The 14,905-nt window shown below is 42.6% G+C and overlaps 2 protein-coding genes across 4 annotated transcripts in view; one reads left to right on the top strand and one right to left on the bottom strand.

The window, feature by feature from the left end:
- CHEK2 (checkpoint kinase 2) overlaps window positions 1-1,671 on the bottom strand; it is a 53,124-nt gene extending 51,453 nt beyond the window's left edge. For 2 of the 3 annotated variants that reach the window (XM_088465356.1, XM_088465359.1), the window contains exon 1: window positions 1,384-1,671. The gene's annotated coding sequence lies outside the window, so the exon portion shown is untranslated. The remainder of the gene's footprint in view (window positions 1-1,383) is intronic. The other variant, XM_088465358.1, reaches the window with a different exon arrangement.
- The window catches only part of HSCB (HscB mitochondrial iron-sulfur cluster cochaperone), a 30,682-nt gene continuing 17,173 nt past the window's right edge, over window positions 1,397-14,905 (top strand). Inside the window, exons 1-4 of the mRNA XM_088465360.1 lie at window positions 1,397-2,026; window positions 5,400-5,496; window positions 8,551-8,640; window positions 13,207-13,351. Coding sequence (XP_088321486.1) covers window positions 1,677-2,026; window positions 5,400-5,496; window positions 8,551-8,640; window positions 13,207-13,351 — 682 coding nt within the window. The 5' untranslated portion in view covers window positions 1,397-1,676. The remainder of the gene's footprint in view (window positions 2,027-5,399; window positions 5,497-8,550; window positions 8,641-13,206; window positions 13,352-14,905) is intronic.

The following is a 14,905-nucleotide window of genomic DNA, read 5'->3' as shown; positions in this document are numbered from 1 at the left end:
GTAATCATATCTGAAAGAGCCAAACAGCTGGATCAGACAAACCAACATTAGTGTGGTCAGCAGTCAATGGCAGGTCACACAGACAGATGTAGACCTTGTCTGCTCAATATACCATCCCAACCAAAACCTGATTATCAAGGACAAACCAAAAACACCCATAGATTGCTTTTACAGTTCATTGTTACATGTATAATGGGTTTATCTTTCGGTTTTAGCTCCACTTACAGTGGATCCAACTTTTACTTTTTAAAGGACAAGTATTACTAAAACAGGGATTGTAAGTGTGACACTGGCACTATAGCACTGGGGGAAGAGGGAATCACCGCAGCAGGTCAGACAGGTATGTACTATGACCAGCATGTTAGTTCCATTCACATTCACAGCAATGTTCCTGGGTGCACAACTTCTGACAAAATATTAATAGATGTGCTAAGAAATAATAGTAGTAAATCTATTAGGAATTAACAGCATTATCATAATTGAAGATATTTAGAATATCAGCAATTGATAGGGAAACAGATAAGAAGTATCTTACTCTATAATGTGCAATGCTGGGGTCCTGCACCCCATTCATATCTGCGCTGCGACAGTGGCTACAACTGCTTGGGAAAGACTTACATTTTATTATCATCTATTAATAAAGCACCAAACTCAGGAAACCCGTGGGAATGGGGCAGTGGGAGCTCGGGGGTAATGGGGCAGTGGGAGCCGTAACTAGCCTTTTTGGTGCCCTGTGCCAGAGAGAGCATTGGCGTGCCACCCACCCCCCCCCCCCCATTTTTTAAGTAGGGACATAAATAGTACACCTGAAAGAGGGCCATGGCCTCATGGGGAAGGGCCAGGGAAGAGATAGGGGAGGCCAGGAGATGCTGGGGATAAAAGAAGAGGAAGCTACAAGTGAGAATAATAAACAGGAAAATTGACAGGGAAAAAAAACGGCCCCTGCCCTGTGCCATGACACTGGCTGCACTACCCTAGTTATAGCCCTGGGGGCTGTAGTGGCAGCCCAGGGGGAATGGGGAAGTAGTAAGAAGAGGGAATGGACAGGGCAGGGCAGGATTAAGGGTTGTGAGGGCTCGAGGGGCAACTAGAGGGGACCTACCAAATATAGTTGCCAGTGTATGTTAGCGATGTTATTAAAAGTATAATGTGTAAATACTCCCAGTACCACCAATGTAGTGCCCTCAGTTCACAATATGCCCCGCACATTGATGATGTAGCTATGTGGGGGGGGGGAGGTTGATGCGGTAATCTCCCTGATGTTGGTCCTGCACTGGGGATGGGGCAGCGGTGAGCAGGGGGGAAGGGGCGGTGGTAGTCACTGATGCACATTTGGGAGGGGGGAGGACGGTGCGCACGGCGCCAGGGACGGGAAGCTCTCACCTCGGTGCAGCCACATATACAGGAAGAGGAGCCGGTGTTCTGTTGCCGCCATTCACGATCAAGTAGAGTCACCCAATCCGCGTCCGTGACGTCAGCGTGTGGGCGGTGACCTCTCGCCACGGAAGGCCTGTCACTGTGTGCGTGTGTAGGGTTATTGCTCTAGTTTAGACCTACCCGTGTGTAAAGTGACAGGACGGAGCGGAGGCCACTGGTGTGAGCATGCGGGACTCATTAGGGCTCAGACACGGGTAACGGCGACCGGAGCATCACTTCCGGGGGTGTGGGGGGGTCTCATGGAGCCGGCCGGCCATGCAATATGGAAGCACTGTATCCGCCTGTGGGGGAGGAGGCAATGCAGGAGCAGCAGCTACAAAATGATGGAGGTTCACTTATCGCAGGGTAGCTCTGCTTCTCAGCCCTGTGCCATCTCCAAGCGAGCTGCCCCATACACCGCCCTGTGCCGGCGTACCCCTATGCCCTTGCTCCGTGCCCTGTCCCCCATCCGCAGCCTGTGTGTACCCCCCCAGAACCCGCGGTGCTGGCGCTGCCAGTCAGTGGTTGGCAGAGCTGAGCTCTTTTGCCCATCTTGCAGCGCACTGCAGCCATTGGATGACACCAAGGACTACTTCCACATGCTGGGCTGGTAAGGACGCTGCGGCCGGTGCCCTCATATATAATGGTGACATGAAGTTGTATAATAAAACGTGATTGTTGCACATCAATGCAATGGAACCGGCGAGAAAGTTTCGCCTATGAATAGGTGTCGAAAAAAAAGTGCAGAATTGGGGTTTTGGGATGCAAACCTCTGAAACCCCCCTGCACCCTTGGGACAGTCCCTCAAAGGTAAACTACGTCAAAAAAAAGTTTAAAAAATACTTTAGATCACCCAAAAAAAGTACTTTCATTTTGGGGTGAAAAACTCCAAAGTTGAGCAAAATAAACTCTAGGGGGGGGGTCCCCAATATGCCCCAGGTGTTTTTAAGTTTGCAGGTGGTTGCGGCAGGTGAACTTTTTTTTTTGTGTTTTTTTTTTTTTTTTTTAAACTTTAGCGTCTTTAAAATATGCTAGCACCCATTTTCATGTACCCCAAATTTCCTGGGACTACTTATTTTCTGCAAAAAACCTGCTAAATGCTGTTCTTCACCACTTCTGCAAAGATGCTAATTAGCAGCTATTGAGATAATTTAACTACCCCAAATACCTTCAGCAGGCCTATTCAGGGGGATCTATAGTGGTCCCCAATGTCAGTGCATCTTTTTGGGGGGTGTCAGGCTGATTCCTCGAATCTGACAGCACTTTTCGCCAAGTCCAAATTCGCTGGGTCCCATTTTTCACCGATTTAATTGAATACGGGGACGAGCGCGATACTTTTTCACATGGAAAACCAGCAATGTCGGCGAAAAGTATGGGACTTTTCGTGTCTAATTGAATATGTCCCTAAGTAGAAATTCACAATGTCGGCATTGCCATAATGTAAATATTGACAGTCATGTGATTTTGCAACTCTAACCGAAGCCTAACCATAAAACCATGTATTGACATTGTGGCTGCATACCCCTAATATAGAGGTAGGCAACCAGTTTGTGTGGAACTACACATCCCAGCATGCCACAGGATGCCTACCCCTGCTTTAATATTAATACATTATGTGCAGTAACTGAAGAATGTGACACCTTCTGCATATCAGGTGCCAAGGCTCAAATTTGGGGCTGTTTGTTTTGTGCATTTGTTGTTGTTGTTTATGTTAGTATACTAGTTGTCAGAAAATGATTTGTGAATGTACAAGTGGTTCCGTATGAAGGCAGCAGTGAGGAGGTTCGGAAAAGACCAAATTGATCAGTCAGAGCCTGCAAGAATGTCCCGCTGCCAGGGTGACTTTGGGCTGTATAGTATCTGCTGTGTTTAAAATATCTTTTACCAGTCCCATTTGCAGCTGTCACTGCTACAAGTAATGTCTTATGTCATTTCTGTTACAGATTGAGTCTCCCATATCCAAAATGCTTGGGAACCAGGGGTATTTTGGATATCAGAATATTCTGTATTTTGGAATATTTGCATATCATAATGAGATATCTTGGGAATGGGACCTAAATCTAAACACAGAATGCATTTATTTTTTATATACACCTTATCCAGTGTTCGCAAATACGCTCTATAGCGCGTATTTTACCCAGGATTGAGAGTAGGGACTCACTTTTAAAAGGAAGGCGAGTCCCCGGGGAGGCGCTGTGCCATGGCCAATCCCTGACAGCTGGCGGCAGCACAACGCGTCCCCCTGAGAAGGACACAGCGCTGTCTGTTAGAGCAGCCAATGAGAGTCAGATAGACTCTCATTGGCTGCTGCTGTGGAAAGCCATGCTGGGATCAAGTGTATGATCCCAGCATCGGCACAGCATCCGTGCCCGACGCTGGGACAGTGTGTTTGTTCCCAGCGCTGGGTAAGCCACCACGGCAGGTACCAGGTGAAGGGATCGCCTGGTCCCTTCCACCAGCGTTGGCGGGAGAAGCTTGGCTCCAGGCGCAAGCTAAGCGGAGCTCGCTGCCCGGAAGCCAAGTAGCGGCGGCGGTTGTTTGGCACTAGCCGCGAGCTTTTGGCTTGCGGTCCAGCAGCCAATAGAGGGCAGACGCGACGAGCCAATCGCGGCTCACGCGTCATAGCCCCGCACACTTGCGACGTCTTGAATAGACGCCGCTGAGTGGGGACGTTCAGTCTGGCGGCAGAGGAGAGGAGTGAAGACCTCCCGAAAACAAGTGAAGAGAAGAGCGGCGCGTCAACAGTTCCAGCGGCCGCACAAGAGGCCAGATCAAGAAGGAAGAGGCGGCGCCGCTGGCCAGGATGGGTTAGCAGCAGAAGAATGAAGCTGAGGACCGAAGAGGACTGCGGGGGTGGAAAGAAAAAGAGCTAACAAAGCTCCACCGTACGAGTAGGTGGCCTTGGGCTGCCGTTATTTAACCCCTCCCTAGATCACCAGGCATTAGGCCTGTGGGATATATTCAGGCAATACGCCTGTGGGTATATAGGTGGGCAAAAGGCTCAGGGTACATAGGGGGCATTAGGCCCAATTGAAGGTGTGAGTAACCTGGGCATTAGGCCCAGGTCACTAAATGGCAAATAGGTGGGCCAATACTGGGGGGCAATGCATGGGAGGGATTAATACTGGGGGCACTGCATGGGAGGGATTAATACTGGGGACACTGCATGGGAGGGATTAATACTGGGGACACTGCATGGGGGGATTAATACTGGGGGCACTGCATGGGGGGATTAATACTGGGGGCATGCATAGGGGGGATTACTACTAGGGATAAAGCATAGGGGGGCTACTAGGGGCAATGCATAGGGGCACTACTACTAGGGGCAATGCATAGGGGCACTACTACTAGGGGCAATGCATAGGGGGACTACCGATTCGGTATGAAATACCGCCGGCCAGTTCAATCCCGGCAGCGCCAGCCCGACGTGGAAGGAAATCCCGATCGTCTTAAAGGTAAGTATGAACTAACCTAACTGTACACCCTAACCCTCCTTTAGGGTGCCTACTGATAGTGGCAATGCATAGGGGGGGACTACTACTGGGGGCAATGCATAGAGGGACTAAAGGGCATTAATGTGCGGCATAATGTGTAAAGGCCGGGCATGGCTGTCTGGCTTCATTTGTAAGGCTTAGGGGAGGTCTGAGAGGCATATGGGGAGCTCTAAAGCATAAATTATGATGGGACCCAGAAATGGTCAGGTAGGACCCCATTTTTTTTTTAAAGTGGAGGGTCATTTTCGTGCCTTAAACAACGTTTGTGTACAGTGAACCATCAAAATACAAAGGTCTCGCTATCTGTCATGCTAACAAAAATCCGTATTTCGGATTATTCGGATATGGGAGACTCAACCTATATATAGTACTTTTTCTCGGTTGGAACCATGATGTGTTGTATCTGTGTAATGTTGTGTTTTTTTTTTTTTTGTGTATACTGTAAATAAGTTTATAGTAATAACATGTTGCATGCTTAATATCTTGCAGTGACTGTTCATTTGATATTGACATTCAGGAGCTACAGAAAAAATATAGGAGTCTCCAGCGCTTGCTTCATCCAGATTACTTCAGTCAAAAGTTACAGGTAGGTCTCAAAAAGTGGATATAAAAATGTTATTGGTGTAAAAGGATGTAACCTAACAAGACAAAAACCTAACCTGATATATAAACAGGTAAAACTAACTAGTCATGCTTCTAAATACAGTCTCTGGCATTCAAGGAAAAGCAGTGAAGCAGAGGTAACATCGTCTGCAACATATCAAAATATATCTCTTCCAGCTTACCCAACTCACAAAAGTTACATAATAATTTAGTGGGGACAAATACAAAAAGTACAATTAAATAATCTTGTGAATTAGTTATCTTGGTAGCCTAGACATATTTTTGGATACAAGTGGATCAGACCTCATGACTTCATAATCTAAGTTGCAAACTCTTTACCAAAATCCTAGTAGGGGGCAATTTCAGGTGTGTGATACAAGCCAGGGGTCACCAGGCATTTAGGAAAGTCAGGAATTGGATTAGACACAAAGTTCACTTTTTAAATATAAGTGGAAGCTACATGTTTCAACAAATAAACTGGTAATATTTGGAGTGTATAACAGTGCTCACTTCCAAATAACCTAGGCGTTGCTGAGACCCAAGGTTTCCAATTTCAAATATATTGGTAATTTTTATCGCATGGGGAGGAGTGCAGCACTTTCATAATTGAACAGATTAATAGGTAGGGAAAATCTTTATTTTAAGGTTAAAATGTCAAGAGACAGTGCAGAACTTCTGGTACTCCCCTCCCAATGAATAATCTTGGAATGGTTTAAGTAGCATCATTTTAGCCAATAAAGACATGTCCGTTTTCAGTTGAATTTCTCTAAAAAGCTAAAAAATAGGTTAAAAGATGTGGTACAAGGAGGTGGTGTATTGATGGGAGAGTGGTTTTAGGACTTGCAGATGCAAGGTAAGAGTGTTTATTTTAACTTTTTACAAACTTGTATAAAAACATTGAAAAAGCATGATTCTGCTGATAGCTGTGGGTGACCACCCACAGCTTATGCGAGCGGCCAGGTGATGGTCGCGATGGTCAAGACCATCGCGACCATCGGACTTGCGACGAGACCCTTGTGGTAGGTCTCGTGGCTGCAAGCCCCAGTGGACATCCTGCTCTAATAGACACGAGTGATGTCAGTAGGGCCGCCCACAAACGGCAGGCGTTCCTGCAGGAACGCCTCCGTTTGCCCAACCACCCCCCCTGCCCGCCTCCAAAACGGGGCAAGCTGTCAATCACCATTGACAGTTGCCCCGCTTTGGTGCGAGGCCTGTAGCGACGGAGCGCCCGTCGCTGGCCTGGTCTCGCGCATGCGCTCCGGAGTGCGCATGCACAGTGGGGGACTGTGCGCTCGCGAGTGGGTCTGAATCAGGCCCAATGTACCTTGTAGAAGTTTGCAGGTTTTTAAGTGAATACAACCACTGTTTTAATTTTTTTTTTTCCCCCTGTGATGTCCATGGTGGTTCCACTCCAATACTAGTTACTTTCAGCAGTACTGGTTAGTTAACAATTGTACAGCCATGGCCAAAAGCTTTGAGAATGACACAAGTATTGGTTTTCACAAAGTTTGCTTCTTCAGTGTTTTTAGACCTTTCTGTCAGATGTAACTATGGTATACTAAGTATAATTACAAGCACTTCATAAGTGTCGAAGGCTTTTATTGACTATTACATTAAGTTTACGCAAATATGGAATATTTGCAGTGTTGACCCTTCTTTTTAAAGACCTCTGCAATTTGCCCTGACATGCTGTCAATCAAATTCTTGTTCACATACTGACTGATGGCTGCCCATTATTGCCTAATCAATGCTTGGAGTTTGTCAGAATTTGTGGGTTTTTGTTTGTCCACCCGCCTCTTGAGGATTGACCACAAGTTCTCAATGGGATTAAGGTCTGGGGTGTTTCCTGGCCATGGACTCAAAATGTCCATGTTTTGTCCCCCGAGCCACTCAGTTACCACTTTTTCCTTATGGCAAGGTGCTCCATCATTGTTCATCACCAAACTGTTCTTGGATGAATGGGAGAAGTTGCTCTTGGAGCATGTTTTGGTACCATTCATTATTCATGGCTGTGTTCGTAGGCAAAATTGTGAGTGAGCCCACTCCCTTGGCTGAGAAGCAACCCCACACATGAATGGTCTCAGGATGCTTTACTGTTGGCAACCAATTCTTGTCATTCTCAAAACTTTTGGCCATAACTGTAAGCTGTTTGATGACATCTACACACGAATAATGACTAAATTGCATAATCTGCTTAAAGCTAGTTTTTTTTTGTATGTTAAAGTATTTTTAACGTAGTAGTTTTTTGTACCTCTTCTATGATTTAGAGAAAGTACTCTAGAGCAGGGTTTTCTCACCTCTATTCTTAAGTTCTTATACTATGTAGTGTTTTGAGGATCTCATTCTGCAGAAATAGTGGATAATAAATATTCACCAGATCAAGTTGTAAAATTACTGTATTCATGATTGATTAGGGATTCTTGAGAACTGAATTTAAGAAATCTAGATCAGAGGTGCACAGCCTGTTGGCCGTAACCTCAAGTGGGTTATAGAGTACATAAAACAAATCAGTATCCATAGCATACCCTAATTGTCCGATGTGCAATTTATTTTATTGGTGAATAGCTTTGTTTAGAGCCGCTGAAAAAATGCTTACTAAGGAGTCAAACAAGAAAAATGTTTAGTGCTTCTGATATAAATAGGGACTGTCTTGCTGGTGGCCCACATGTCAAATGTGCTTTCCATCTTAAGGGAAGAAATAGCTTTACTTAACACTACTTAGAAAACAGAATGAGGTAATGATAGATGGCGTAAGGATAAAGGGGGTACAAATGTACAAGAGCTCTCCATCTGGTCCCCAGAGGCATTTGTGGCCTTCAGATTAAGAGCTTTTACAGCAATCTTTCTATGAATATAACGTACGGATTTGTCTAGTTCACAGTAGCATTGTAGTGTCTGAAGTTACTGTTGCATGTAAAATTAACTGGGATATTTGTTGCACCTGTGTCTATTAAAGAGCACTTGTACAGTTTATATCTGTGAATTTCTATTTCATTTACATTCCACCGGAAACAATAAAATTTTGTCTTCTTTTTAGTATGAACAGGAGATATCGGAAAGACATTCTTCATTAGTTAACAAGGCATACAATACCCTGCTGTCTCCATTAAGTAGAGGAATATATTTGGTAAGACTTTTAATCCAAATGCCGCTGTTTAGCTGTAGGGATTTTACTGGTCCCACTTATGACTAGGCCTGAGCAGTAAGGGTGAATTAACCAGAGGAAATCCGAACTACTATGGGAAGTGTGAGTGGCTGCCTCCAACCTATGTTATGATCTGATCATGGCCCTGATCTTTTCTGCGATAAGGGATATTGCACAGCAGCAGTACCATTTCTTTTTGTAAATTAAATGGGGGATACAAATCAAAGTAAATGATTTATCATGCAGTTTAGGAAATTTAAATAAAAAATGTGTTTAATGCTTTGTAGTATGTATGGACAACATATTCAATCATGAATGAAGGACAGTCACCAGCATATAATGTATAACCTGTCTATTATTTCCTGGACATGCCGGGAGATGCTGAAGTAACTGTGAGGGATTCTCTTTTTAATTTGATATTTGGACCTAGCCGTGTTACTAGGTGGTGCTATAGAAGTCTGAGCTCTCTGGTGTTATATCGTGTTCATTCTAGCACCCTGTACCTGTCACAACCTGTACAGTTTCTCTTTTCTGCCTGGTGTGTCGCTCTCTTGTGCTTCTAGCACACTAAGTTGATGCTGCAAACTGCTGAGTGTGCTAGAAGCACCAGAGCAGAGAGCGACACCCCAGGCAGGAAAGAGGAACTGCACAGGTGCAGGGTGCTAGAATGAACACTATAAGTGGTAGACATAGCATGTACAGCATTTTAAACTACCTAAGTTGTGATAGTTATATTACCATTGGACATCCTACTGTACAATTTCAAGCAAGTCATGTATAGAGGAAGGAAGATCCTCCTGCACTGGGAGAATGTATTAATCAACAAATGAATGGGGGGTGATCATAGTCTAAGAGAACCACTTGTATTTTTCGTAGAGTGAATGCTAATTGAGAAAAAGGGTGGTTGGTGTGGCCCAAAGCTACAGTAAGTAAGCATGAGCAGTAATAAGGAAAGAACAAGCCGCTCCATGCAGGCACTCAGTTTATAGGATAATAAGACTTAACTTTTACTAATGTCAAATTAAAAAGCAGTACCTAGTCACAGACAAAATAGTGTTACAAATATACTACAATAAACATAATAGGAAAGGTAGTGATTCTACCCAAAGGCAAGAAAAGTCATGGTTTCACCCCACAAGCCATAAGACCAAACAATGTATTTATACCCATGCTCTTCACTCTTATTACTCTTTACTTTATTTCACAATACTCCCATTTCTACCATCTTAATTATCCACCACAAATGTACAGATCTCTCACTTTTTAACATCCAAAATCCTCCTTTATGTTCACATTGTCATTTCTTTATGCTATTCACCATTCTATAGTAGGCAACAGACAATACACTTGAGTCTTTACAGTACCTTCCTTTTCCAGCCTTACAGAAATGTAAATCTAACCACCTCTCCATGTATCCCCCAGAATGATTATTTTGTGTTAAATAGATCTTTATCTTTTTGGGCATCACAGGCATCAAGCTGGGATACTGACCTACAGAACGTACTCACTTCCGGTCCTGATTATAGACAAGCTCAGACTTTCCTAAACTCTGCCATTTCAGTCCAGTTTTTAAGGATATCCATGCTTGAGTCCAGATGGTTAAATCAAATTGACTGAGGTACTAATTAAGTCACCTGTGCTCAAGCACGGAAATCCTTCAAACCTGGTCTGTAATGGTGCAGTTTGGGTAACTGTCACTAGCTTTTGGTGTGGAATTCTTTTTTCAGCTCACTGAAATTACCACATGCTGAGCTTTTTCTTCGTTTGAGGTTCATGCTGTTCACCTATTCTGACCAGATCATTTGTCACTGTCATATACAGAACCTAATATCCTCCCCCAATTTATGGACCATTTTCTGGAATGCAACCACCACTTTTTGTCTTCTGATATACCTACACAAATTCTCGGTGATTTCAGCATTCCTACTTGTTATTCAAAGGATAGTGCTTGGTTCCTCTCCAGCCTCATGCAGTGGGTTACCGGTCCAGTCCACTGCAGTGGGAAACCTCTTCCCCAGCTTGCATTACCAGTACATTCTCCAATTTATCTTTTCTATTTTACTATATTCAACTTCACCAAAAACCTATGGAAATCTCCATGATATAAAAGAACCACTCTACCACTTGCCACATGCACTTTCTCCCAAATAGGGTAATTTTCACCCCAGCTCTCCTCAAAGCCATCTCCCGTTTACACACCATAAGATAGCACCAAAGATACTCCTGCACAGATGGATGCAACTGTGGGGGAAGGGAGAATAAATCACTTTAATTGTCATTGTGGTATTTCAATTTATAACTAATATACCCAGATTGTATGTTCACAATATCTTTCTGGTGTGGCTCTGTTTCTACGAGATTAACTAGAAGTTTCCAAATATTTTTTAACCTTACTATCAATTTTTCTTCACTTCTTTCTTGTAATATTTTGCTACCTAATGGATTTACTTACTTTTCTGCTTTAGGAAGTTTTATGAATAAGTTATGTTTTAATATGTAACTCCTGTACGAGTTGCTGCACCATAGCATTACTTCCTTCACCTCTCATTTAAACCATTTTTTTTAAAGGGATTTTGATAGGAGAATAGATTGTATAGGACCTGTCTGCAGTCTACTCCTATTTGCTTTTCCTTTTGTTCCCATATTGAGTCAGTTTACAAGTCCAGTCACTTTAAGATGTGCAGCATTGCTAGGATACTCAGATTGCCATTAAACAGCTAATCCATTTTCTGACACTTCTCTGTGCCAGATCCTGTGTGGCTTTCTACAATTCCAAGTGCGATACCTTATCTTACAAAGCCTTCCATCAATCCATTTTTACTTGCATCACTATCCTAAAAATTGTTCACCCAATATGTGGTTCACTATGTTTTTCTTTTGTTTTTTTCCATGGAGAAAAATTACTACTATACTTTTAATGAAAAAGGAGTGAGGGATTGTATTAGTAAATTCACCCTTTGTCACATAAACTGAAGAGGTTTTCATCCTTTTTCAGGTCCAAAGAAATACGATCTCAAAGCTTGTTTTTAAAAATGAAATGTGTATCAACAAACATTACAGTCATACTGATGAAGCTATTATTTATAATAATAAAACCTTATTGCAATAAGTTAGAAATTGTGGGTATTCCTTTTGTCCATTGATTGCAATATTTTATTGTATAACAGAAAATTATTTTGACATTTACTTATACAGATAGATTTGGACGTTAGTCATAAATGAAATAATCCATCGGTATGGTTTACTACATATCCCAGCACATCATAGCAGTATTTACTATATTTAGTTATTTAATGTAGTATTTACTACATGCACTATATACACTGAGTTACTGGTTCTCCTTTGTGGCCTTCAGTCAGGCAAGCTGCTCCTGGACTTGGTGGATGTCATAAACTGGGAGCAATATCATGGTGTCGTTAATCAACCACTAGAGCTGCCTGAACTCCTCATGAAGAGCCTCTGTTTTGGACCCCCTTCTCTTCCCCCGCACAGCATCACCTCAATAATGCTCTCTCCAGGCCGAAGACTCTCCTTATCCTACCAACATTCTGTGTTTAGTTGTCCTCTCTATTTTCTCTGCTGTAGCCTCTCTGGCAACTGCTTCTGCTCCACCATGCCCACCACTTCCATGGTGATTAACCATAGCGCAGAACTCTGGGAAAGCAGGACACTGATACCACATGTCTGTCACCTGGCAGAAACAACTTGTCTTTCCTTGCCCACATCTCTATGACAGATAATAACTGGCAGGTCCTGAACCTGGGCTTCTATAGCAATGTACTCTGCCCCTAGGTTTGTATAGCAATGCACTGTGTATGATTACTCTTGTGCTCACAATGATGCATTAGACTGATCAAGATCAGTGGTAGGGTTTTGCAAGGCGTCAGAGATGCCATACATAACATTAATGTGACCAACACACCAATGCCTCAAATATTTTTCCCATGCTTCACTTATTTTTTGGGAATTTCATAACTCTCCCTATACATTTTTTTTTCTTCATCAACCACCTTCCTCCACTACTAGACCAGCTTCCGAAATATTTCTAATGTCTCAGATGTTTTGCCTAACATTTTAGATTGTAGGATCTAACAGACATGGCTGTCTATCCTTTGCATTGTAATTAGTGTAATCTAGTATGTGTACTGTTAGGCTGTCTCTGTTACAACACTGGAATATATTTTGTTCTTTATAAATAATGATCATTTAATAAATCAGTGGAACAAGGTTTGGATTATAAAGGTAAATTCTGTAAAATAAGAGATTTTGTTGATGGGAAAATTAGAAAAACTGCGTTAAAATTCTTTAGGTAGCCTTTCTCTTCAATTTTCAGCAGTAATCTGGCTGCTGGTCCCATGATCCCTCATTGCATCTCTGTTGTGTATTGTTTTGTAATTTGTACCTTCCTATACCAGACCGAGTCATGCATGTAGTGCAATCTGCAAATGTAAATATGTTTCATACCAGCATGCAAGGACAATAGTAATACTATTACATAGTTTTAAAAAGATTATTGAAGCCCTTATTCATTTATTATGCCCTCTATAGCTAAGTCTTCATGGCATTACATTTACGGAAGGGACAGAGGGTGGCGTGGATGAACCGTTTCTCTTTGAAATCTTAGAAATCAATGAAAAACTTCATGAATTGAACAATTCTGCTGAAATTGAAGAAACTGGAATCTCTATACAAGGTATTAGTTGTTTTAACTTTGTACAATTGCTGCTGGTAGTATTCTCATTTTCTTAGATGTGTATTTGTTGTGGTTGCTTGTGTAAACACCTTTTTATATTTTCTATTGTAAATGAAGATACTATATTTTGTTTGTAAACAAAAAAAAGACTGGGTGCTAATTAATTGATCAAATGTTGTAAGAAATTACAGCAAATTTACCCAATGGGCTTGTGTCTGCCCACTACTAATATAGAAATACCACAACAAAACATTGGCGATGCGCTAATAAACCGATAAATAATATACTATGGCAGAAAAAAATCTCAAGGCACCACCTATGTAATATTAATAATCTTTATTGAAATAGAATGTCAGTACATATATTCACATTTACACTTATAAATAATCACAGTATCCAATATAAAAAAACTCAAGTGCACGCCTAAATATTGAAATATCTAAAAATATATACTGCCTCTAGTGAAAGTAAATCGAGAGATTGTTAGCCATTGCCCATGCATATAAGTCACATTGCGCGTCCGCGGCGATCGCACTGCGATTACGGACGTAGATAGGAATCCATCGCAGAGTGAGTGACAGGCAGGCTGTGAGAGTTTGGGGGTGGTGACAGGGGAGTGGTTGCAGAAACGCAGACGTGCCTGTTAGTTTGAACGTGGTTGCATGGGCGTGCATAAATTAGCCACTGTGACTGCCTACGCAGCCTGTGTACTCACTGTGTGCAACAAGACATGCAATTTCTGAGACGGGTCAGAGCTGCTGTAATTGTGCGTGAGGGGCCGATGTTCTCTGATCTTACCAGTGTATACGCAGGACGGCGAGGTATTACGGATGTACGAAAGCAGCAGTGGACGTCTCTATGCTGGCTATGCGGTGGCAGACAGCATATATTCGCAGCTTCATTGCGTGCGATACGCAGCTGTGATCGCAGTTGTGATCCATGCTGAATCGGGCCCTTAGTGCGAAAATGTGCTGCAACCACTTTGACAGATAGTTTTACTTTCTGACCAAAATTAGGGAAATGAAATAGAAACGCAGGAAGATGTGGTAGGTTTGGGGCAATATGATGCACTTCTATAAGAAGCTCAGGGCATCGGGTCTTCCTTGTATGGAGGCTTTCTGTCATCAGAGCCCTCCAACTTCAAGTTACATGATCTTATAAGAGGGACCACATCCCTTTTCCTGGTTACAGGGGACATTTTTTTAAAGTCACTATTTGAAAGTGGAATCTCAAATTAAACCTAAACCATTGTTCAGTTTGCATATGTGAAGTATTTGCATCACATAATTTTACTGCCAGCTGCATGTTAATTTAAATAGATGTAAAATAAGGCATTTGTGTAGAAAAGAATAAAAATGAGCTTATTGTGTTCATTCCCAGCACATGTCTCCCCAAGTTCAATGTACTCCTGTCTTGATGGCTACTGTAGTGATTTCTCAGTACAAGAGAGGACCAGAGGAGTTCTCATACTGTAGTGCACCACAATGTAAGAACTCTTCCCGATCCTCTTTTCTTTTTGTACTATACAATATAAGTGTGTAATGTGGTAACATT

This window comes from Taudactylus pleione, unplaced genomic scaffold (genome assembly GCF_031769625.1).
Source record: "Taudactylus pleione unplaced genomic scaffold, aTauple2 ptg000062l, whole genome shotgun sequence".
NCBI lineage: Eukaryota > Metazoa > Chordata > Amphibia > Anura > Myobatrachidae > Taudactylus > Taudactylus pleione.
Note: the sequence above shows the minus strand (reverse complement) of the source record. Positions and strands in the feature narration are given on the sequence as shown.